Source organism: Alexandromys fortis, unplaced genomic scaffold (genome assembly GCF_014885135.2).
Source record: "Alexandromys fortis isolate MF-2015 unplaced genomic scaffold, M_Fortis_MF-2015_v1.1 scaffold_52, whole genome shotgun sequence".
Classification (NCBI taxonomy): Eukaryota; Metazoa; Chordata; class Mammalia; order Rodentia; family Cricetidae; genus Alexandromys; species Alexandromys fortis.
Genome location: NW_026067929.1, coordinates 10599463 through 10625027, shown reverse-complemented (window position 1 = coordinate 10625027; position 25565 = coordinate 10599463). Strand labels below are relative to the sequence as shown.

General features: G+C 40.7%; 1 protein-coding gene across 3 annotated transcripts in view; it reads right to left on the bottom strand.

Annotated features, from left to right (window-relative positions):
• The window catches only part of Cubn (cubilin), a 202893-nt gene that overhangs the window by 134869 nt on the left and 42459 nt on the right, over positions 1 to 25565 (bottom strand). For all 3 annotated transcript variants that reach the window (XM_050144800.1, XM_050144798.1, XM_050144799.1), the window contains 6 exons: positions 23487 to 23617; positions 20254 to 20443; positions 17790 to 17950; positions 17028 to 17209; positions 16160 to 16316; positions 13811 to 13998 (listed from right to left, as the gene is read on the bottom strand). In XM_050144800.1, coding sequence (XP_050000757.1) covers positions 13811 to 13998; positions 16160 to 16316; positions 17028 to 17209; positions 17790 to 17950; positions 20254 to 20443; positions 23487 to 23617 — 1009 coding nt within the window. The remainder of the gene's footprint in view (positions 1 to 13810; positions 13999 to 16159; positions 16317 to 17027; positions 17210 to 17789; positions 17951 to 20253; positions 20444 to 23486; positions 23618 to 25565) is intronic.

The window sequence follows — 25565 nt, the reverse complement described above, 5'->3', positions numbered from 1 at the left end:
CCTCACTTTTCTCTATCGCAGAAGATTGATTCTGAGACATAGACAGTTAAGGAAGCCTTTCTTGTAAGATATCATTAAAATTGGACTAAACTTGGGAAAAATTTAGTCACATCTTATCATGTATAAATCTTGAAACTTGCAAGAAAAATTACTTCGTATCTGAACATGGAACCGAAATAATTCATCTGCTGTGAAGAGGAATTTTCAGGTGCAGCAGAGCCTCCTCTTTCTCTAGATAAAGGGAGACTCTAGTCAGTGCAAGGAGGCTGATTCAACTCCTGAGGGGTCTTAGGTGGGCTTTTGAAGTCAAGAGTAATTGATAGAAACAGTCATTTCCTCGCCAGGACATCCACAGTCAACGAGGTCGTAGCCAGACACAGTCTAGCTATAGGAGCTTTGTTCTCGCACAACCTTGAGGAAATTAGTTAACTTCTTGAGCCTAAACTTTCTGTATGAATGTGAAAGTTTGGTGTCACATGGTTCATACAGGTTTGTGACACAGGAGAAAACCACATGGTAACAAGGCCTGACACGTAGAATATGCTTGAAACGTTTTCCAACTTTTGGTCATACACAAAGGGAACAAAATTAGGTTTTTTTTTTTTTCTAAAGAAACCACCGAAAAGTAGCTTTGTGAAATGAAATATGAGTCTAGACAGCAAAGGCTGACTCATGGTTCGCACTTAGAATGGTCACTGGCTGAGAAGACAGGGAAGAAATGAATCAAGCCTGGAAACGGAGAGCCCCTCCTTGTATCGTGTGACTGTGGCTACCTGGGTTTGAGTGGTCACTGCAGCCGTGCCTGACATTCTGGGTGCAAAGCCAGCTGCAAAACTTCCTGTGTGTGGTGAAGGAAGTGACGTGTGTGCGCAGGAGTGCAGGAAGTGTGATCCATCATAGCCAGGGATGGCCCGACAAGAAAGAGACGTCAGAAGTTGTTGAGGTGAGAAGGGGCTGAGCACACTAAAGCAGAAAGTGCTTCTCCTTATTTTAGTGACCTTCCTCCTCCCTATCCTGCAGTTCCTGCTGGCCCTGGAACACAAGTGGACCAGAGCTGCTGGATTCTTGAAGCACCTGTTCACTTCTTTGCCCCGCTCCACCCCACCACGCCAACGAAAAAAAAAAACAACTGTAGAATGCCTATGGCATTGACTCATTATTTTTCCTGTGCTGACGATGAACCCAGGGTACTGTGCAGGCTGGGAAAGTATTCCATCTCCAAGCCCAAGAGTGATCCTTATGGATGCTGTTAAGTCTTACGCACATTATCTTAGAAAGTATGGCACTTTTATAGGCTGCTGTAAATGTTAAGGGCTTTGGTATGTTTCTGTAATTCTGCCAAAGGAAAATCACAGAGTCCAGATACAAAGTTGTCATTATGAACAGAAAAAAAAAAAAAACAAAAAACAAGGTACGTGTGTTGGGGGGGTGGGAGGGTATAGAACGGCTGAACTGCAGAAGGTCAGTTAGGCAAATGTTGAGGAAGGCGGACCAGCAGGACACACTCAGGATTGCTCCGCCATGGCTCTGCTTCTCTTTACTCAGCTGCAGCCACTCCTTCGCAGTGCCCTGGCATCTGAGACTCACACACAGCTCCTCACTATGGGAAGAGCCTTGCTGCCCTGCGCTGCCAGGGCAGGACAGGAAATGGGAAACGCCCATCTACAGGCACTGATTACTCATAATGCCAGGCTTCGCATGGGCGTGAGAGGCCCCCAGAGCGCTGCAGTCCGAGTTATTTTGTGTCCCTTTGAATTAGAGGTTTATCTGAAACCCAGAGGGCTTAGTGTCTGTCCGCGGGCTGGCCGGTCTTGATCTTCTCTTACTGCATTTATAGGTTCTGCTCTCTCTGGGTCACTTACATCAGAAGCCACAAAGGTTGGTTTCTGTTCTTTTGTTGTGTTTTTTTTTTTCAATCAGTGTATAACCATGGATTTAAGATAACAATTTGACTACAAAGATCTTTCCGTCAGAATTGTGTAGAAAAGTGGAAATGTAAAGGACACTAACTGTCTCACAGCAGGCAGCACTGTAGTAAGGAAATGAGACACGCAATAGATATGTCCCATAATAGATATGTGTCATAATTAGCTAGAATGCATGAGATGACCTATACATATTAAAATAAAATAAACATAAAAGAGAACAGTAAATAAATACTATTAAATATTATTAGCAATGGTGCAACTTGATTTCTTGTTTCTTCTAGACTTTTCTATGTTTTCGCAATCTCCTGCAATGACTATGTGTTCTTTTTTGATTAGATAAAACCTATTTTTAATGCATTATCTTGGGGAACTGTTGACCTCATAATATAAGTACGTTCCGGTAATGTTTCCCCTATGCTAGAATTCCACACTCCTCTCAGTTGTCAGACACCCAGCTGGCCCTCTAAAAATATTCTGCTATTTCCATATCTCTCTTCTGCACTCAGGATCAAACATCAGCATTGCTGTCCTAAACTACTGTTATGGAAAGTAATCTTTTCCAGCAACATCTTCAAACCATGTTGATCCCGAGTATTTCTTTTTCTGCAGCAACTTTTTATTATTAATTATTGTAATTCTTCATTAAAAATCAGAAGCCCCAGGACTAAAGGCTTTCTATGAATATTGGTTTTATAGCAGCTGATGGAGCAGTGAGTGGGGGGAGGAAAAGGTTTTGAATGCCAAGAATACTCTCTCGTGACTATATAAATGGGTAATTCCATAGCTGCGGCCTTCCTTCTGCCAATTGTTCTGCCAGAGTGAAACACTAGACGCTCTAAAAATAAATTATTGTGTCTTCCAAAATTCTCTGCATCTGCTGCAGATGGACTCTGGGATAGAGAAAAGTCTAGTTGATAGAAAAACATGAAATCTTAGAGCCCTGAGCCTCAGAGGCCTAAGGAGCTTGCATCTGCCTCTTCCCCCAAGTTGCCACAGCAGAAAGAGGAAGCCTGTTACATAGGCACTGAAATTAAAATACCATTGCATATTTTAGCACGAGAAGTGAAAGCAGAGGGAGCAATGAGGAAGGTCCTGCAAGATAGGTTATAATAGATCTGAAGATGCAGTGATTCTTCTGCATGCCAACTAAAAAAGCTAATGTGTGCATGTTTGTCTATATTATAATACCTATAATGCTGCAAGTGGAAATCTGCCTCATTTTAAAAAGTAAACAAAAATCCACAACTGGGATTCATAATATCTGAAACTCAGCCTGTGACCTGCACCTTCCTACTCTGCAGTAATGTGCCTGCAAACATGGCCCTCTCTGTGCATTGTTCCTGCAAACATGGTCCTCTCTGTGCTGTGTGCTTGCAAACATGGTCCAATCTGTGCAGTGTGCTTGCAAACACTGTCCTATCTGTGCTGTGTGCCTGCATACATGGTCCTCTCTGTGCAGTGTGCCTGCAAACATGGTCCTACCCATGCAGTGTGCCTGCAAGCCTGGTAGCAGATGTCTCTGGGACGTAGCAAGAGGGAACTGCTGTGGGTAATAATTTCAAGCTGTGAGCACATGAAAAGATTTCTAAGTGGCTTAGAGGTAGCTGAGGAAATTGATGGGTTTGGTTCTTACTCATCTGTATCTCCTGCTCCCGCTTCAAATCTGAGAGGACATGGAACACAGAAACCATAGCTCTTTTGAACTCAAGGGCTGGCTGTCTTTTGGGGACCTGTGACTCTGCATCAAGTATAGCAAATTAATCACTTGAAAATTATTAATCATGGGGATGGTCAGAAAAGAGCAGAATTCCCCCCATTCGCTAAAGACAGGTTTTATGTAGCCGTCTGTCCTTAATCTGATCCTTCTGTCTCAATCTCTGAAGGGCTAGGATTATAGGTGTGTGCCACCTGACACCATCCCCTACCCCCAAAAGAATCTGGATCACATTAAAATAGAGATCTTTTAAATTTTTTAAAATTAAAAAAACAAATCACATTTTACCCAGACAACTCGGGCGTCAGCATTTGTGTAAGATGCGTCTTGGACTGCTTTCTGACTCAAAAGAGTACAGCCTTGTTGCTGAACTCACAGTCCTGAAGGTCGATTATCTTAGTGGACTGCTGGTCTCACAGCTGGCTTCATGAAGAAAACCGAATGGCTGCATACAGCTTCTCCTTACACTCACAAGCAAGTGGCAGGTGGCCTAGGAGCGGCTCTGAACTATAAGCAGACTACTAAGGTCCTAGAAGCGGACTTCCTCTAAGGGACAGTTCTAGGAAGTGTGACTCATCTGTCAGGAAGTGTGCAAAGAGGAGCCGCCAGATCAAAGACAGACCCGTTGCTGCACACACAGAAACTCCTTTGCTTCTCTGCTTTGCTCTAACTAGAAAGTGAGATTTTTATTATCAGGCTGCTCAGATTTAGACAGAGGGGGCCTGTGGTCTTTGTTAAGAAGGCCGAGAGACAGAGGGAGTGGCCAGAGATCAACATTGGGTGCTTCAATTGCTCTCTAGTTTTTGAGACAAAGTTTCTCCCCAATTTAATGAGGCTGGCTGGCCAGATTCAGGGGTCCTCCTGCTTCCATACCCGTATCCCCTAGGACTGGGTTACAGAGATGCGAGGGGTGATGTCACACCCAGTTTTCTATAGAGGACTCTGAACTCAGGTCCCCATGCTTGTGTGACACACACTTTAGTAACTGAAACAAGCCCTCGGGTCTCAACTACAATGTTTTACTTGGTGCAAAAGTCCCCGGAGGGCAAACAGCACGCTGTGGGATTCCGTTCATGCTGGAATAACAATGCCCTGTTCACGGGCTTGCGTTCTCTACCATGCATTATTCTAGGTTAGAATGCCTAGCATCTCCAGGATGAAGACAGTATTGTCATCTTCAGTGTAGAAATCTACAAGTCGAGATGTGTGCAGGTTTAATAAGGCAGAATCATGAAATCCATCCACTATTCAAGGAAAAATGCTATTGCTTCCTTCACCAATTTTTTTTTCTAAAAACAAGTGTTAAGATGTAGAAAAGTCCTCATTCTCTGTTAAAGGATTATAGAGAACAACAGCACAGTTTGTAAAGGAAAGGACTGAGCAGGACAGCCATGGGGCCCAAATCTGTGGGTCATCTCTGGCCAAGCAATATTTGAAGAGTGCTGTGCTTTATTCTTAATGTGCCACAGCAATCAGCAGTTTAACCTAATTGGATTAAGTGTGCTTAAACAGATTTGATTCTGATAATGGGCTCCTCAACAGCACAAGAAAGAACTCTTTCCAATTACATGTTTCATGGAGAACTAAGGAAGACTATTGTTTTTCTTGAAACCAGAATTTCTGAGTACTGAGCAATTGTTCTGGATTTCTGCATGGAAGCAGTTATCTAGTCCTGTGACTGACAATGATGGGCAAATACAAACATCTTTTTTTTACTTCCCTTGTTGGAGAAGTTATGAAAAAAAAAACTTGAACTGGATAAATAATTTTGCCTTTAAACAGATCCCAAGAAAGAAAGAGAAGCCAAAGCCCTAACCAGAACTGAGTATATAGAGTACAAGGACATGGATGTTGAAGGCGATCCATGGAGTTGCCCAACAGCCCAACCCTGGGCTTGGGGGAGGGAGACAGACCTCACTAGGCCGAGCTGCCAGTCAGCTGGAGAAACACAGGTGGCATTTTCAAGAAAATATTTTGTAGTAAGGGTGGAAAGCTTGGTTCTCAAATGTCCTGAGAAGACTTGGAATGGCCAAGAATGGCTGTTTAGCTCTCCAGGAGTATGGGGGAAAGAGTCAAGAAAGTATTTCTAGAGTGTTCTTAAAATTCCACTATTTGAACATTCTTCCTCCAGAGCAGTACAAGAGTTGGCCCCATTGCCCTCACTTTCCACATCAAGCCCCTTAAAGAATCTCCATGTTATTCATTCAGTTAACCAGACTCTCTGTGTTATTCGATTAACCAGAATCATCTTTTAAAAACCTTGATCTCAAACTAGCATGGTGTGGCTTGCCTGTAATCTCAACACTCCGGAGGTTGAGACAAGAGAATTAGGAGTTCAAGGCCAACTCTGGCTCAGAAAAACCCCACACATATTCAGATAGCTTGAAGAAGTCACACAGCCAGCAAAAAGCAAAATAAGCAACCCACCAAATTGTGTCTAACTCAGCATTTTCCTAATTCACTACAACACAGAGCTCCTATTTGTGAATCATCTACCAGCTTCTGTGGTATATAACCATGTGGTTACTGTGAACCGTCTTCCCTGCTAGCTGGGCTCATGAATCACTATATGGAAAACTAAGAACACTGGTAATGACTCTGATGTGATTGAGAAATAAATTATTGTTTCATGAAGTACCAGCAAATCTATGTGAGTCCTCTACAGATACAGTGATACTGCATTGGGTAATTATAAAATCATGGGATTCACAGTCGTGGGATGGGAACTTTTGCTCAGAACAGAGATAGAGGGAAAATGTTGTCAAACTGGAGGATTCGGGACATTGATAATGAGTTCTTTAATCCATAACTAAAGGCATTATTTTGCAATTGAAAGTTCCCAGGGTATAGTGGTTATTTTGCAGTTGAAAAGAGGACAGGAGAGTGAAGAATAAGATATGAACATCTGGTGAGCAGGATGACATCAGCAAGGGGTTGGCAAGAGATGAAAGAGATTTTACTCACTGAAGGGAAATGCGTTTGACAGAAGGCACTGTCATCAGCAGGAAGAATCTGAAACTTTCTTCCATTGAAAAGGTACAGAAAGGGAGGAGGAGAGGATGGGATGGAAGACTGTGTTGGTCAGTTGTGTGTCGGCTTGACACAAGCTACGGCTATCTGAAAGGAAGAAACCTTGAATGAGAAAATGTCTCCCTCACATCTGACCATAAGGCGCTTTCTTAATTAGTGATTGATGGGGAAAGGCTGAGCACATTGTGAGTGGGGTCATCCCTGGGCTGGTAGTCATGGGTTCTATGAGGAAGCAGGCTGAGCAAGCCAGTAAGCGGTACCCTTCCTGGACTCTACAAGCAGATCCTGCCTCAAGGATCTTGCCCTGTCCTAACTTCCTTTTATGCTATAAAAGCATAAGCCAGAGACCCTCTTTCCTTCCAAGTTGTTTTGGTCAGTCTTTCATTACAGCAATAGAAACCCCGAGACAAAGACAAGAGTGGCAAAGATGCCTATTTGAAAAGTATAGGCAGCAAAATTTAGAGTTCGAATACAAGCATTGTACCATCAAGCTGACATTGTTTATGTGATGTTGTTGCTGTAATAACATCTTCACATGGCCCCCTGAGAATACAAGTACCTCTGTCACTATGGGAAAGCAAATCTCACTTTAAAAAGAAATATTTATTTGTAACAAAGTTAGATACTAAGTTGCCTATCAGGACACTTGTAACTTCCCAATAGAGCTTTGGAATGAAGATATCACCATCAGTCATGACAAAGTGGGCTACAGAAAGTGATCTTCAGTGCTGGTCAAAGCCTTGTGGGGCCTTGTGTGTTGGAATATGCCTGGGTTCTGGTGAAATCTGTGGTGGGATCTTAGAAAATGCTTCTCTATTGAATAAGCTCTATAGTTGATTTTGGAATGCAGCTAGATTTAATGGCCAGTTTAAAATGTAATTTTTAAATCAATAGGGACAGCAATGTCCTTAAAAGTTCTATCTATCATGTATGTATGTATGTATGTATGTATGTATGTATGTATGTATGTATGTATCTATCATCTATCTATCTATCTATCTATCTATCTATCTATCTATCTATCTATGTGCACATGTTGGGGTACTCTGTGCACAAACGAGGTGGCCATAAGAGAGTAAGAGAATATCAGGTGGTTTTTTCTTTTGTTTTGTTTGGTTTTAAGGCAGGGTCTCTACTTGAACCTGAGGCTCATATTGTTCTCAGCAAGGCCGGGAGCCAGCCAGCCCTGAGGATCTGCCCCTGCAGTCTTCCACCTCTTCTTCCCATGGTGTTACAGGTGAGGTATGGGATCTGAACCCTGGCCCTCATGTGTGTGCAGCCAGAACTCTTAATCACCAAGCCACCCCTCAACTTCCTCGACTGCAGCCTCTACAAAAGAAACCTGTCAACACACTGCTGCACCCAAATGATCCGCAGAACCGGCGATTGGAAGCCCAATCAGCCATGGGAGCACTTGTTTTGACATGTGGAATATCTTGTTTTGACAAAACCATAGAATTTGCTGAATTATTTGCATGCTCATTTCTCAGAAAGTGAAGACAAGTGCTCTTCTGGATTTACTGTTGCTGTGAAGGAGTAGTTATTGTTATGGAAGTGACAAACTGTTTGTGAGGACTGAGAATAGCTGAATACATCAATTGTAAACCTAAGGTTTGAGTGATGCTTATTCCACAGTGAGATAGAAGGCTATCTATCTCAAGCTAGGTCAAGAAAGAAAGAATAAATTTTTAAAGGGGAGGAACAGAAAGGGAAAAGAAAAATTCAAAGTAAGTGACAGATTATTAAAAATTAAGTTATTCCCGTGAGTCAGAAATGAATGGGAGCAGAGGGTTAGCAAAAGGGAAAACCTCTGAAGAAAGTGACCAACCTATGAAGCTCTCTGACTCTCCTTATGAGTACGCATACAAATCAGCCAAATGCTGGAGTCTTGAGGAAAAGGCTCTCAGTGTTCAAAGCTATGATCAGGTTAAGAAGAGGATGACTGATTTGGCTAGGCAATGTCTTCAGATAAGGACACAGGAGAGACAGATGAGAGTTTGATTCTGAAGGTGGAGGAAGAGACATAGAATTTCAGTTCAGGAGACAGGTCAGATTCTTAATGAATCTTTCCAGGAGTAAGCGAACCCTAGTCTGCAATACCTACTCATTACAGAAATAATCTGTCATTTTGGTGGATTCTTGGTTGCCGTAAAATATTTTGGGATGGCAGCCGAATCATGACTCTCCCTGCTCAGAGTATTTGCCCTTGCTTACAGATGTCACATGAAGAAGGCTGCTCACACCACCTCGAGAGCTGCCCATGCGTGACCCACACTTTGGCTGCTACATTATAAACGTGAGCCACTGATTTAGGTTGGTACCCTCTGCACAGTCCTGGCTTCAGCGTGCGTGTCGAAGCTGCAAGGACAAGGATGTGGAAACTCTGTGAAGCTTTTGGAGACAAGTGGGGCTGGCTAGAAGCAGTCACGGAGAAGCAACAGAGCTTCCCAGAGGAGCGATGGCGGAGAGTTCACTCTTGGGCATTTCCTGGACTCTCGGGTTCTTCCGTGTGGCCTATGCCCCTCAAACTGCAATCCCACAACAAACATTACTAACCCTTTCTCTTGTCTTTCTGTATGTGAGATGTACCTGTGGTGACTATAACACAGAGAAACGAATGCTAGGAGAAACATCCAAGTTCTATGGGAAATGTCTTTCAGTTTGCAAAATATAAAAACGTTTGTTTGGAAATCTCATAGATAATAATGACAAGAATTTCAGCTAATATCCTAAATCAGAAGCTGAAATTAATGTTTAGCATATACAAATAAATTATGGTTATTTTAGTAAAAGGCAATTTCTGTGAAGAGGACATGTTGGGACAGTATTCATTCCTCTTGAAAAATAGTGCCAGAGCTGTGAGGGACCCATGGACATTCCCTCATGATTTCTGTGAAGGTTACAGGAAGCCATGAAAGAGAATTTATGATGTATGTAGAAGTGCTGCAGCCAATGGCACTGGCCCAAGGCACAGCACCTGGGCTTCAGCATCCCTGCCTCTTGTTACTGTTATTTTTAGCTATGGGAAACTCATATCTATATAACTTTTCCTACCTATGAAATGATAACAATGTTTCCTGTGTTACCCAGCTATAATATATGCTTAGCAAATAGTAGCTATTATTATAACCTGGGTGTTTAAATAGTGATAGCCCCCAAATATTCCACAACTAGATCCATTTAAACTAAAACCACTGCATGAGAGTACTTGAAACAGGTGCCATCCTGTGTGACATTTTTATCAACTATTTTTTTTTATTGAAAATAAACTTTTTTCATATCCTGATCATTTCCCCTTCCCTCATTTCCTCCTAGATCCTTCCCACTTCCTCAGTCTTCCAACTCTTTGTCATTTATTTTTGAAGAAGTTGTACGCCCATAAGTAATGGATAATGAAAAATGTTCTAAAGAGTACTGAATGTGGATTTAGGGGGATCATGAGGTGAAGAAATTCCCAGACAAATTTAAACATAACTTGATAGGAGAAATGCCCTCCGGGACCTTTTTAAACTGTATGAGCTAAGGTAAGTAAGATGTACACGCTACAAAGCTTATCAGCTAGAGCAGTTCACCTAAAAAGCAGCTTGGAGATAATATATAAATCTGGATGCTAATAAACCTCATGTTCCTTCCAGAAACATTAAACTGATAGCATGCTCTCAGGAAAGGCATCTTTGCCCAGGTTAATGGGAGGTTCTGTCCAGTTCTGGGGCCACATTTAGGACACTCTGGCATGCAGATAAAGAACATGCAGAGGGGAACTCCCATGAAAGCTTGCCACATGGGGACCAGTTAAGGAAATGTAGGCTGTAGGAGAGAACTAGGGAAGAGAGGCCATGGCCTCCTGTACTGGTTTGAGGCAAAGCAGCCAGTCAAACCTCTACGTCTCCTCACGGCCTTCTGCTAGGTCCTGCTAATCCCCAACATGGGCTGCTCAATCCCGCTGATGTTCCAGCGAACCGTCACAGCCCTCACCTGCTTTGAACACTGCCTGCAGTCTCTCACACCTTTGGTACCCCACTCCGGTCCACTGAGCCAACCTCCTTTCTCTGTTCTCTTCTCACCATTAAGCACACCCACCTCCATTGACGTAACACCTCTAACACCTGCCAGGGGTGTTTACACACCAGTGAGCTGATTTCTCCCAAATCTACCTACCGCTTCTCCCTGTATCCCCGGTCATCTGTTAGAAATGTCTTCTAAATGAACACCCAGAACAAAATGAAACCACGTTACGAAACACGGGCAGAATCCTTGAGACTGACCTCACATAGCTGCATGGGCAGTGTCCAGCTTCCCTAAACAAATGCCCTGTGCTCACACTGAGATCCTATTTCTAATGTGCCTTGTTTGGGGTAGATTCATTTTCCAATGAGGTCTGGACTGGACCTAACCCAGTCTTTTTATAGTTTCTGTTTTATTACTTCAAAATAACTAACTTCTGGGCCCAATAAGTGTCACTCATTGGGGAATTGGCTAAATCACTTGAAGGGAAAGAAAATAATGGAAGATAGAGATGTTGTGCTTGTGGCTTTTTCTCCTTAAATGGTTGGGATTCTTAATTTTCCATCATAGAGCAGCCTCTGCTGCTATGGCTCTGGTCCTGCCCCATTGGCTTATAGCAATGGAAAAAGATCTCTTCCCTCTGGCAATACTGTCATTCTTTGGAAGGCTTTTCTGAACTTCTGTTTCTCATTCTGTGTTTCTGCACTTCCGCCACCAGTGTTGCACAAGAGAAAAGACACGCCTGGGACGCGACAGGCTCACCATCACAAGGCGTCTTTCACGAGCTGTTCTGTAGCTGTTGGAACAAGTACTCCTATTTGAGTTTTCAAACACATCCAAAAACTACCCGAGGAGATGATGCACCCACAGGCAAGTCCAAAGAAGTGGGGTATAGCTCCCGGAAATGCTCATTTTGTTTCCTCTCCACTCTGTCCCCCAACTAGAGGCCAGTGTATTCACTTCCTCTTCTCTTTAGCGCTTGGCACTGTACCGTCGCAGATTACAGCCATGGCGCCCACTTAGCACGGGGTGTGTTGCACACGCAACATTTGGCATTTGTTGCATGTTCTGATTTGTGCGCAGAGCTGACGGGCTGTACTGAATGTGTAGGAATTTACGAAATGATTACTGTGGAATTCAGTTCTCTCTTATTAGTTAATAGCCACCATCAGATTACAGATGAAATATGGCTGTGATAACTTAATCTCAGTTCCTCAAATTTGTGCAAAGTAAGGACTTGGTCAAAGTTCATATCAGACAGCTGGTAGTTCAAGAAGAGACGAGTTCAGAATGAGAGTTTTAACTAATAAAACTTGCTATCTAAACCATAAGTCTCATATGTGGAGAAAAGTATAATTAAGATATGCAAACGAAAGAGGGTAGTTCCTGAGCTCCTGGAGGCACCTGACTCGAGGGGAAGTTAAGTGGACTTAAAACTCTTAACAAGCCAGCCATGATACACACCTATAATCCCAACATTTCAGTGGTGGAGGCAGCTGAAACAGACTCTCAAGGCCAACCTCGGCTACCCAGCAAGTTTGAAGCTAACCTGACCTACAACAGAAGACCCTGTTTCTAAAGCCTGAAAGCCAAACATCTTCATGCCTCAAATTTGCTGCGTAATGCATCATATTTTCCTCAGGGCAACTAGCATACATGGCTTTCTAATGTGAGAATACTATTTCTACATACTTTTTCTCTACTTATAAAATGAGGGGTGTTTTGTGTTTGCTTGACTGGTCTGCTTTTCTGTGACAGAATTTTGTTACTGTTTCTCAGTTGACCTCAGGCTGATAATCCTCCTGCCCCAGGCTCCGACATGCTAAGGTTACAGGTATGCATCACAACTTGAATAAAGTTTTCGTTTGATGTTGTTGTTGTTAATCCAATAGAATTTTTCCCCAAACAAAGGACTCTCCTTATATTCTTGACTTCAAGCAGAAGTCTCTCAAAGAAGAGATGTTCTCTGTTTCTAAAGCTAACGTAGTACTTGGAAAAGGCATGGTGATCTCAAACAAAACATTAGTCTTTTGGTAAGATTGGGGAAGGGGAGTTAGAGAAGTTTGCAAAGGTTATTTCCCTAGGCACATGGCCTAGGCTTATAAGTGCTGACCCTGTAAGTCTTTGCAGGCAGATTGCTAAACACCACAAATCCCTTTGATTGCTATGGGTACTGAACCTGGGACTTTGCACATTCCAGGCAAGCACCCTGCCACTAGCTACGTCCTCACTAATAAGCCTTTAAAAAATACACTAAGTCATAGAGCTGGGGAAAAATGAACTATATTATCAGAGTGGGTCCCCTACACTTTGTGAAAGTTTGCCAGCGAAAGCAGATGTGGACACAGCGGTAGCATATGATAACAGCAAAGGGGGAAATAAAAGCGATATGTCAGTTGACCCAACAAGCGATGTTATTAACTATGGAAAATAGATGTCAAACATATGCCAATTGTTTAAATGAAATTTTTGTTTAATCCATGAAAATATAAACTACGATCTAAATTTATGTTTACCTGAATGAGTTTAATATTAAAATAAGCAAAATAAGTGTCTTCCTAATTTTTAAAGTTTATAATCCTAAAAGTTGCATGTACAAGGGACAGAACAACTTTCTTAAGTGAAATTTCCCATGATAAAAATAGCAGATTACCTCATATTTTACATTGCCTCATAGTCTACATTTAATACTAAAGCAGCCCCTAGTGTATAAGATTGCATAAAGAAACTTGAATTAATATTACAAGTGGTCACTTTTGTGACAAGCAAAATGTCTATTTTGAAAATGGAAAATAGCCTTAAACAAATTTGAATTTTAAAATTAAAAATTATACTTAGTATCAGGAAAAGTAGGTATTAAAATATTCAAACTTTTTCTCTTATGTATAGAGATCGAACATAAAAACAACAAACAAGATAATAATTTTAAGCAAAAGTTAAAATGATGCAGTAAAAAATATAAAACACACCCATCCATCAACACTGGTAGTTGATATATTACAGAAACACACGGCATGATTAGTGATTTGATTCTGAAAAGTATGAAGAACTTTTAACATAAGCTATTTATTTATTTATTGATTTATTACTTGATATGAACATAGAATTATTTACTGATCTTCAGAACACTCACCTCTAAATAATCTTCGGAGCAGTTTCTATGAGAAGTCACACTTAAATCCAGAAAGGTGTAGTTGACAGTGTTGCCTGCTGTTGCTTGGATGGTCCAGTTACAACGCAGATTCTTGTCATAGGGCTTTGGGTAGTTTATGCTCTCCAAGATGCCATAGGTTTTATTCACGATTACTACATTGTCACATGCTACAGGGAAAAAAAAAACAGCCATGAGTGTTAAAAAGAACTTCCACAAATGTCACACATCTTTGAGATGTGTATAAGATTCCTATTTAAGAAGATATCAAAGATTTCCCACTTTTAACTCTAGATTAATAAATGCATATTTATGCATGGGATGCCATTTTTATGCTGAAGGAGTCTCCATTTAGAATAATGTAAAATAATATTTGGGTTAATTGAAGCATCAAAATGTCATGGGAATGGACATCCATAAAAGACATCCAATTACTATATATTGTTGGATAAACAACATGGCTCCACTCTGATCTCTCTGCTGTATTAGAAACATGTAGTGAGCATTCTATGCTTCGGTTTTCTAGCTTGAACATTTGGAATAAATGAACAATCTGATCTTTGAACTCAACAGTTAGGAATAATACATGGCCTTTGTGGATGGTTCATGAGTAACAGCTAGAACACACAGCTGTCTGCACGAGTCTCGACAACAGAACACACAGCTGTCTGCATGAGTCTCAACAATAGAACACACAGCTGTCTGCACAAGTCTCAACAATAGAACACACAGCTGTCTGCACAAGTCTCAACAATAGAACACACAGCTGTCTGCATGAGTCTCGACAACAGAACACACAACTGTCTGCACGAGTCTCGACAACAGGACACACAGCTGTCTGCACGAGTCTCAACAATAGAACACACAGATTCTGCACGAGTCACAATAGAACACACAGCTGTCTGCATGAGTCTCAACAACAGAACACACAGCTGTCTGCACAAGTCTCAACAACAGAACACACAGCTGTCTGCACGAGTCTCAACAACAGAACACACAGCTGTCTGCACGAGTCACAATAGAACACACAGCTGTCTGCATGAGTCTCAATAGAACACACAGCTGTCTGCACGAGTCTCAACAATAGAACACACAGCTGTATGCACGAGTCACAATAGAACACAGCTGCCTACACGAGTCTCAGCAAAGGCACTGGGTCTCTTTCACTTCTTCCTTTGTGTAGCAGGCACAGGAACCAGCTGGATTCTCCTGAAAACATTTAGGCTACACTTTTGTTAACAGAGGATTTCTCAGTAATATTTTTGCTTTAGGTATGAGTGGGAGAGTAAGCCCATAGGCAGTGGAAATCACAACAGTCTGTATCCCAAACCCACACAGGTGGCTCTCATGTCTCACAACTCACTCTGCCTACAAACTCTCCGATTTCAAATGACAAGTAGTTTTATTTTTTTTTGGGGGGGGTGCAGGATCTCATATTGTATCATACAGGCTAGCACTGAACTAGCTACACAGGATGACTTTGAACTTCTGATTCTCTTGCCTCCACCTCTCAAATACCGGGATCCTACACACATGCCACCACACTTTGTTTTAAGACATGTTGGAGATGAATTTAGAACTTCATGCTAAGCAAACACTTCACCAACTGATCCACATCCCCAGCACCTGCTTCTATCTGTAAGGACTGATAGCCTGTGTATAGAAACTACTAGAAGGAGAAAAAGAGAAAGAGTGGTTTTAGTAGCCCGATAATAACCAAGAGAAATAGAGGCAAAGCAATAGCAAAATGAAAGGAATTGCTGCATGTTCAATCAAACAGATAGACACCTCATGGAGTATTAGGAAGTTGTTCGCATATAAAATGATGATTAATTTCAGAAGAACAAAGCCATACATAGAAATCAGTTTGCCAGGGGAAGGAAGCAGAAAAGAAAGGGAATGGGAAGATACGGACTACAATGAAGAACGCATCTTCCCCATGCATGCTTCTCTATTTAATAGAACTAAGACAGAGGACAGAACCTAGGCTGAGAGGCTGCTTTGGTCAGCAGACCAATGTTTCATTAAAGGATGGTGACCCACAACATGAGTGAAAACTTGGAGGTCTTAGAGCATTATTTGACCTGCAACTGAACTACAGCCATCTCTGCATAGTAAAATCTATGCTGAGTTTCCTGGTTTACCAGATGCTTCGGTGATATGAGATTGGCTTTAATACGTATGTAGTTTTTCCTTCCAATGACCCCGTAGTTTTTATACACAAACTCAAGACTAATTTCCAAGGCTCAAACCACTGGTAAACGTTATCTGGGTTGTTTTTCCGAGTCTGGGGTCTGCTGGGGGTTCTCTGCTGTTGGCATTTGTACTTACTCTGCCAGTATTTTACTTTAAAGCCACGTCCTTGCTGACCATCGTCTGTCCTGAGTTTCACCAATACGCTGTCTCTACTGGAACGGATGGGAGCCGGTGTTGTGTCTCCGCAGAGTTTATTTATCATACGGGAGCTGGTTTTCGGACCATCGTACACCTTTAGGAAGACATTGTGCACATCAGACAGTCAAGGCTCTGAACGTAAAGGACTTTGCAGGAAAGAAGTGAAGACAAAATACATGTATGTTTTAACAAAAGAACAGTCCTAAATGTTATCAACGTGTCTCTAAACTTGTGCAATGTAAGACAGTAAGGAAGTGAACTGCGACTGAAATCTTAACGTGCAAAATGAGAGATCAGTGCAAACCTTGAGACCATAACTGATTTTCATTGTTGGTTTTTGATTACAAAATGTGTAATCTGTGAAACTTCAGCCCATTTTCTTTCCGGGATTCTAGAGGAGCATGCTGAAGAGCAGGAACTGGTAAAGACACAGCTAATGGGTTTACTCCTCTAATTCCCAGCAGTGGTTCAGGGAATTGCAAGTTTTCAACACAGCCACAAAGTCGTGTAGGTTATGATTAGCATAAAGCCCATAACTACTCAGGATATTTTTTTTTTTACCAAATCTTTACAGCTTATAGTAAAATACCTCAAATAATTAATGTATCAAGTGGTTCAACATGCATTCCATGTAGAAGATTGTCATTTTTACCACATTTCTTTCGGGGTTTACTTTGTTTGACTCTTTTATGTGAACGCTCCTCTTACATCCTGCTGCTTTTGGAATCTTAAGAACATTTTTAAGTGCATCTTTGCACTGAGTAAGAGAGTAGCATCCAAGGGCCCAGAGACTCATTGTACATACAGCCAAGTAATCCAGAGAGCAGTTGGGGTGAGGTTCCACATGGAAGTCTTGGAATTCCAGCTGGAAAGGGCTGCCATGGCTGGCTTCCAGTTGCCAGTAGCACTCAGAGCTGTGGTAATAGGGCATCGGGTAGTTGGGGGATGTGAACAACCCCGTGGGGCTGGTGAGACTGCCTCCACAGCCTACAGAGGAGAAACAGTGAGTGAGACGTGGCCTTTCCTTCATGCGAGATTAACCAGGGCTACATCATCTTGCCGCTATTCTGGTCTTTGTATTCTGACTTCTCCAGTACTGGGGATGGAGCCCACACATGCTAAGCAAGAGCTCTACCACCAAATCTCACATCTCAAGCTTTTGGGTTTTAGAGATAAGAACTCATCATGTAGACCAGGTTGGCCTCAAACTTGGGATTCTCCTACCTCTGCCTCTCTGGGGCTGGATGATGGGAATTCACCATCACACCCAACTGTGCTCCCCTTTAAAATGTCACAGGACAAAAGATCAGCTAAAGCTCGACTTCCCAAAATGGACTTTCAGTTTTCTAGTCAAGATGAGCAACTTGGTGAAATTTCCTGGGAACTAGAACTTTCCTCTTCCTTCAAAATATATGCTGCTGTTATTCCAAAAACATTTGTGACATTAAATTTATTGTAAAGAATGATAAAAAGCTAACTAGGAAAATTGGCAGGTGGTGTCATCACGACAATGAAGAAACCAATCAACTTGGTTTCTCTAGTAAAAAGTCGGGTCTTTGCTATTTACCTGTTGATGCTGTGTCCCAGTGAGCTAAGAAGCCTTTATCTGTTTGCACTCTGTCAGTCTTAAACTTTAGCCACAGCTTGTTGCTCTGAGAGATGATTTTAGGGGGCAAAACTGAGCCACAGTAACGTCCAAGGAGTGGTGAAGTTTCGAAGCCTCCATCTCTGTGACAGGAACAGAAATAAAAATGGATTAAGTTACAGTTTGACGGCAACATTCAATAAACACAACAAATTCAAAGTATAGGGATGCAGATGAGTGGCTGATTTCCTCAGCTAGCATCTCCTAAACACTACTTTAAAAAACACAATTTCAAGTTCTCAGGCCTTAGTTCTTCACTGACTAGGAGATGAATGACTTAATAAAGCATATCTATTATTTATGGCTTCCATGGCATCTTTATACCAGCTGCAGAGAGGTTGTATTTGAGATTCACCTTCTCAAAGCTTCTGGCAAATAGATAAGAGAATACAGAATATGGAACCAGTTATCTATAGTATAAACCAATGCTTTTCATTTTTATAAAGAAATATTACATCTTACTGATTTTGAAATCTTCAAGGTTTTAAGTCTTCAAGATGTAATATATTTGTAATATTTGAGACAATCGTAGAAATAATTACTTTCCTAAGAAGTTTGGGAGATTTTAAATCTATAGGTATATTTTTAAAGGATGATTCATTGAGTGTTAATGCCAAGTGCTTAGTTCTTATAAATTAAAAAAAAAAGCTGAGTGTGAAAGTTCACAGCTATAAGCATAGCACTCAGTAGGCTGAGTCAGGAGGATTTCTGTGAGTTTGGGGGAAGCCTGGACTATCTAGTGAATTCTAAACCACCTCAGGTTATATACTGACACTCTTAAACCCCCTCCCCTCAAATGCAATTATGTTAGTTTAGCATGATATGGTTCAGTTATAATTTATTAATGTATTATCTTACTTTATAGCAAAGAATAAAATTTATTATAAAGTGTTAAAAGATTCTAACACTTTGAAAATGACAGGTAAATATTTTATATAGTTGCTTGCCAAAATAATCAGTCTAATATTACTTGATGTAATGATAGAAGATAGATGATAGATAGATAGATAGATAGATAGATAGATAGATACTAATATACAATTGCCAGTGATGTATTTTTTTAATTACACTTGTTTAAAGTGCAAACAGTAAAAGAAAATGTCAAGCACTGAAATCCCCAATTCTAGACTTTCGTTATTTAAAAACAAGATAAGGTTGCTATTATACAAATGGTTTTAGTGATACAATAAGATTAAATGGACAGCAAAGACGCACAACCTTAGACTGATCTTACATAAAGAATGAAGGTACTTGACTAGGGACATAGATGCTGATGATCAACTTGACACGACCTAGAATCAACTGGGATAGGAATCTCAATGAGGCTACTGGGTTGGCCTGTGGCCACGGCTGTGTGGATGATGTCTTAATTAAATGAAAAATGTAAGAAAAATCAGCCCACTCTAGGCAACATCATTCCATCATTCCTGAACTATATGAGATAGAAAAAATAGAGCTGAGCGCAAGAAATTAAGCAAGCTAGCAAGAAGCGTGCATGCACTTATTTCTTTTTGTTCCTGACTGTAGGTATGATGTGACTGAGTTCCTGGCACCTTGCTCCCCTACTATGACAGACTGGATCCTGAAATCATGAGCTACAACAAAACCTTCCTCACCTGTGTCTCTTTGGGTCAAGACATTTCTTCTCAGCAATGGGAATGGAACTAGGTGTCAGCAATAGGTGCATCACATTTGAGAGTAGTAGCCCACCAGTTTCCTTTGTCTAAATAAAAGCTGAAACTTATTGCAAAATCTTCCTAATATAAGAATTTGAAATAACTATAAGGCGGCCGAGAAGATGGCTCAGTAGTGAAGATTACTTACTGCTCTCACAGAGGACCAGAGTCTAATTCCCAGTATTCTTAACATGTAGCTCACAACCACCTGCAACTCCAGAGGATCCAGCATCCTTCACAGATACTGCACTTACAAGCACATAACCATACTCACACGCATACATATAAACGTAATTTAAATCAAGAAAGTAAAATCTCGGGCTGGAGAGATGGCTCAGAGGTTAAGAGCACTGCCTGCTCTTCCAAAGGTCCTGAGTTCAATTCCCAGCAACCACATGGTGGCTCACAACCATCTGTAATGGGGTCTGGTGCCCTCTTCTGGTCCGCTGGCATACACACAGACAGAATATTATATACATAATAAATAAATAAATATTTAAAAAAAAAAAGAAAAAAGAAAGTAAAATCTCGAATAACCACCAAATCTTATACAATTTCTCCTGTTCTTGAATATCATGTTTAAAAAGACAAATTTTATGTGTTATAATAAAGGACTTGTAAGATAATATTACAAAACTTTCCATGTTCCCTTTAATCTTTTCTGAGAAGATTGATGAAAATAAAGGTTATAATGAAGGAAAAGCCCATACCTAATTTCCACAAAATCGAAACACGTTTGCCCCCAGCCATCCTCCAAGGTAAAGTTTGTAAACTCCAGTTCAATCTGTTCATTGAATCCCACTGTGATCCTGTAGACGCAATCCAGGTTATTGGGGTACTTATTAGGGTAGTTCGGGGAGGTGAGGTTCCCAAAATTATCTGTATACTCTTCGAAGCACACTGTGAAAAGAAAGAGAGAGAAAAATGGGAAACAGAACACATCTGCACACATCCTGTAATGTGCAATGCGTTAATTTGTGCTCCTGCACTTGAGTTTCAGTAGTATTTTGTAAAGATCAAAGATTGCTTTCATTTTGAAATAATGTTTTTTAAAATTTCAGATGCAGCCAAATCCTAAATCTTAACTGTGTGGCAGACATAGTTATATATTTTTTGACAGAGTAAAGTTTTGGTCCTAAAAGTGTTACAATTTTTCTAATTTATGTAAATTACCATAAACATCTCCCTCATGCAAAGATAAACTGAGGTAGACTTGCTTTGTACTTTCTTGAAACAGCATAAAAATAAAATTTAATCATGCCTACATGATTTTTAGACAGATTTCGTGAAGCGATGCCTAACTTTATATGGTAACTGATACTTTCCAATCTTTTGCTTTGTTTTTGTTCAGATCCACTTTTTTGTTTGTTTGTTTTAAGACAGTGTTTTTCTTGTAACAGCCCTAGCTGTCCTGTAGCCAGGCTTGTCTCAAACTCACAGAGATCCGCCTGCCTCTGCCTCCCTGGTGCTGGGATTAAAGGCGTGCGCCACCACTGCCTGGCTTCAACTCTCCATTTTTAATGAATGAATGAATCAGTAATTAATTTAAAAAATAATGGAATAATTGTTAGATATTATTTATTCCTAAAATTTAAGTTCATTTCTTATTTATACTTACAAAGTTTTTCTTATTAGTTCTATATTTAATCAGTGGATAGGTAATAGCTGTTAATAGGATACGATTATAACTTAAATGGTAAAGTATACCAACGATATTATCTCAATATTCAGGTATTTTCTACTTCGTGTTAGTAAATGCTGGAAGTTATAATTCGTGGCAAGGAGTTCTTATGAGTTTCTTCCCAACATAGTTATTTTTGTTATATCTTTTTTTTTTAAATCTCCCCAGGCACATTTGAATGACAGCTGCTGCGAATGCTTAGGGAGGGAGTCAAAGCATGAACAAGAAGCGGATCTCCTTCCTCCCAAACACATATTTAAGGGCTAACATCATAGCCTTATGGCAGGAACTACAGATGGAAGTCTAACTGAATTCAAACCAGGAAACTTTGACTCCACCAAATGAAGGCAGGACAGATTTAGGGGAAATGTCCATGGGCTGTGTTAAGAAACTAGACATCAGTAGTCCAGACCATCATGATCACTCTAAAATAATGTCTGCCAGAAGAATAAAATAGGTTCCAGGCCAGTGATTGGTGTCCTCTGTTTTTTTTTTTTTTTTTTATCTGACATGATTTCAGGCTACAGAAAACACCCAGAAAAAGATGCTGTCTGAAAGGAGAGTTCTCACCTCTGTTCTTCTAGCCAGTGGCTCATTTCATCCAGGCTCCTGGGAGCATTAGCCAACTGCCTGACCATCACCCACTTAACCTCCATTCCAGGCTCCTGCGTGAGCTGTGCCCTGAGACATACCACAGGGCCAGCCTCAGCAACACATGCAATCCAGTCTCCCATATGACCTTCTGGGTCCCGTCATCTGACTGCTATTTCAAATGATGTGACTGTGTTAACCAGTCCTATGAGTTCTGCCAGCAAAAGGCAGACACGCAGTGAACAGTCAAGAGGCAGAGAGGATGTACTACTCCCTTGTCTGGGACTTCAGCTCTGTCTGGACCAAGGGGGTGGGGAGCTGGAGTAATGACCAACACACAGGGAAGCAGGGCGGAGGGTCTTTGCAGTTGCTCCTACAGTGTCTCCTTTTTCAGCACTTTGCTTTTCTCCTCTCTCATTTCTTCCTTTTCCTTTGTTCTTCCGTGTTAGAGGGTGTGGGAGAGATTGAACCCAGCCACGTAATCTGAACATATGCTGTAATTGAGCATACTCCAAACTCTACATCAGTTTTCCTTCCTGTCTAGCTTACCTGTCACTTTGTCCAGTTCTACTTGTATCTTATCTTTCTAAACAATTTTATTAAGTTTGAAATTATCATCCTCCTCCCCAGGTTATGTTAATGGCTCTTGGCTGTCTCTTCCCTTCATATTGCCTTCCAAACTCGGGTAGTGTTAACACGATCATTTCAGTCATCACAGAGCTGTGTTTCATTTTGTATACTATTACAAAGATCCCCATGATATTTTCAGGAGGCACTTCCAGAATTACATGTTATTTAAGATACAACTAGCTTATTCATGCAGCAAATTAAAATTATGTTCATAGAGGATTAGAACCAGAAAACATTTCAAAAATCATCAGATATAATCTTTTAATTACACAGATGAGAAAATTGTACCCCACAAAGTTCAACTGATTTACTCCAAATCTAATATTCAGTGTGGTTTAGGGCTAAGCATATGAGAGAGACGAAACTACAGAAGTATGGAAAATTGTGCACATGCTGTAATTTCCTGAGGAATCCATTTTGGCCTTTGGCTGTTAACCATCTAAATAAGACCTAGTGAGAATGTCAATTACACAAGATAACACACTATACTTTAAATCCTTGGGCTTTAGAGCCCATGGGCTTGGGCTAGGCAATGGACTCTCTGCTAGAGTAGTTCCGCCAGCAATGAACATATACAAGTCTCTGGCACTCTGAATTTCTAAAGTCCTGCTTCCAGAACACAGAAGTTGAACTACTTCTGCCTGAATCAAAGTACAGTGACCAAACTCCTTGGAGGAGAAGGAAGTGAAAAACTCTTTGTCTTTATTTATTATAGGATTAAGGGCTACAGAAAATAGCCCCTCAAAGATGGCACAAGACTGTCAGAAAAAGTACGTCCAGGCCCAGAAGAGTCCCCTGAACCGTGGGATGCTTGGCAAGTAGAGGTACCATGTGCCTGCTGTGGATGTGCACTGAATGCCAATTTCCCCATCAAGCATTTTTCTAAGTATGTTATCAAACTGAAGGCCCAGAACCCCTAAAGGGCACACAGCTCGGGTGGCAGCATTGCCCTGTTTTGAAGAAGGTTGTGTTGTCTTTATGCTTTAGACCTTATTCCAGAGACTAGACATTAGATCTACTTTGCAGTGGAGAAACTATTACCTGAAGATGCATCAACCGTTTTATAGGTTACTGAAAATCCTTCGTGGGCAACAGCAGAGTCAGACACAAACGTCAGCTTTATTGAATGGGAACTGCTAATTAGAGAAGGGGGGATGGATTTTCCACAATATCTGTTTTAAACGAAGAAAGAAGAGAGAAACAGATTTTTAAACGGTTAGTATATTTGAACCAATATACCAAAATTTTGTACATTTAAAGAAGGTTGTTAAAAAAAAAAAGGTTGTTATCTATTTCCTATCAACCTGGAAACCAAATGTATTTCAGTGACAGCGTCAATACTCTTGCTCATGATTCCCTAAGAGCTATGTGTCCAGCTGAGCGCCTTGACATAAATGGGAAGTTAAGCAGGCCAGCAATCGCCTGCTGTTAGCACACTGAGGAATTCACTGATGGACCTGTCCTGAAGGGAATCGGTGCACACTAACCTCATCCAGCACAAGTCCTAGCCAGTCCTGTCACTCAGGGGCATCATGACATCGGGCACATAGCTCGACTGTTCTGTTACACTTTCTGCCTGCTTCACACAGTTCTTAACACCTGTGTCACTTAGTATAATGTACATAGGCTTTGAAACCAGTGTCTGGATAGTGGGCTCTGGTGTAAGCTGTCTACTGTCTTCAAACAGCTAGCTTGTGGTGAGGTAAGGGTGCAATTAGTAAACCATGTCATCGCTCCTTCAGAACAGAGGAAGTTTACTCAGAAAGTCTCTTCTAGCAATACCCAAAATACAACTAGAGTAAATGACATTATGCCATGGTGTTTTATCTTGAGAAGCATGCATAAGAAGAAAAGACCAGGAAAACGCAACCAAAGAGAAAAATATAATATGGAACAAATATAAGCTAAGATGTTGAAAATGGGAAATATGAGAATTAAAAAGTTTGGTATAGAATAGCATTTTAGTATCAACAGAGAATTACCATATTAATAAGACTGAAGGCAGATAAACTAATAAGTACATGGGCACACACAACCATGTATCCTAAACTGGAACATAATCTTTAAAGTTTATCTCCTCAGCAAGAATTGTATTTCTGTCATAGTTAAAAGTACCCAGATTTTACTTTAAGAAAAAGAAGAAAAACTAAAAGGGTGAAATGTTGTGGGATAACAGTCTTGTACCCTGTAAAGGTTTATCAGTTTTACTGGTTTAATAAAACATTGATTGGCCAGTAGCCAGATAGGAAGTATAGGCAGGGCAACCAGAACAGGAGAATTCTGGGAAGAGGAAAGGCTCAGTCTGCAGTAGTCACAGAGGAAGCAAGATGAGAACTCCTCACATAGACAAGAATAATGAGCTAATTTAAGATGTAAGAATTAGTTAATAAGAAGCCTAAGCTAATAGACCAACCCGTTTATGATTAATGTAGACCTCTGTGTATTTTTTGGGGGGAGGGACTGAATGACCGTGGGACTAGGTGGGACAGAAACTTCAGTCAACAATGAATGACTGAGGTGAGAAGCAAAGGAGGGTGAGAAGCTGTAGAAACAGAAGTAAGAAGTGCAGAGACTAACTTAAAAGGAAAATGTTTACAACGCAAACATAATGATAGAGGCTGAGTCTAACTCTGCATTAAAATTTCTGCAACTCTGGGGAAATGAGGGGGAAAAACTCTCAAGGACAGAAAATAAATACATTAAAAAGGAAACTGGAAAGTAACTTAATAATATTACGGGGCAAAAATCCAAAACTATTCTTACAAGAATACATGAACTTAAAATTCTTCACAGACGATCAAATATCAAGGACAAAAAGAAACAGGAAAGTGCAACTCGTAATGAGAGAATAATCAGCGAACACATATCAAGTAATCACATAACCACTGATTGCGAATAGACATTAAAATAACTGTAACCGTATCACATAGACTTAGAAGGTATGGAAAATCACATATATTTATATATGGTGGATATTTTATGTTATTACCATATGATGATTATACTGAATAATGTACTTATCAGGAATGTAGATTTTGCTATTCCATGCACTTTATTTCAAAATGTAACCATATGTAAGGTCAACATATGTTGCCAATTTATAAAATAAACCTGAGAAGA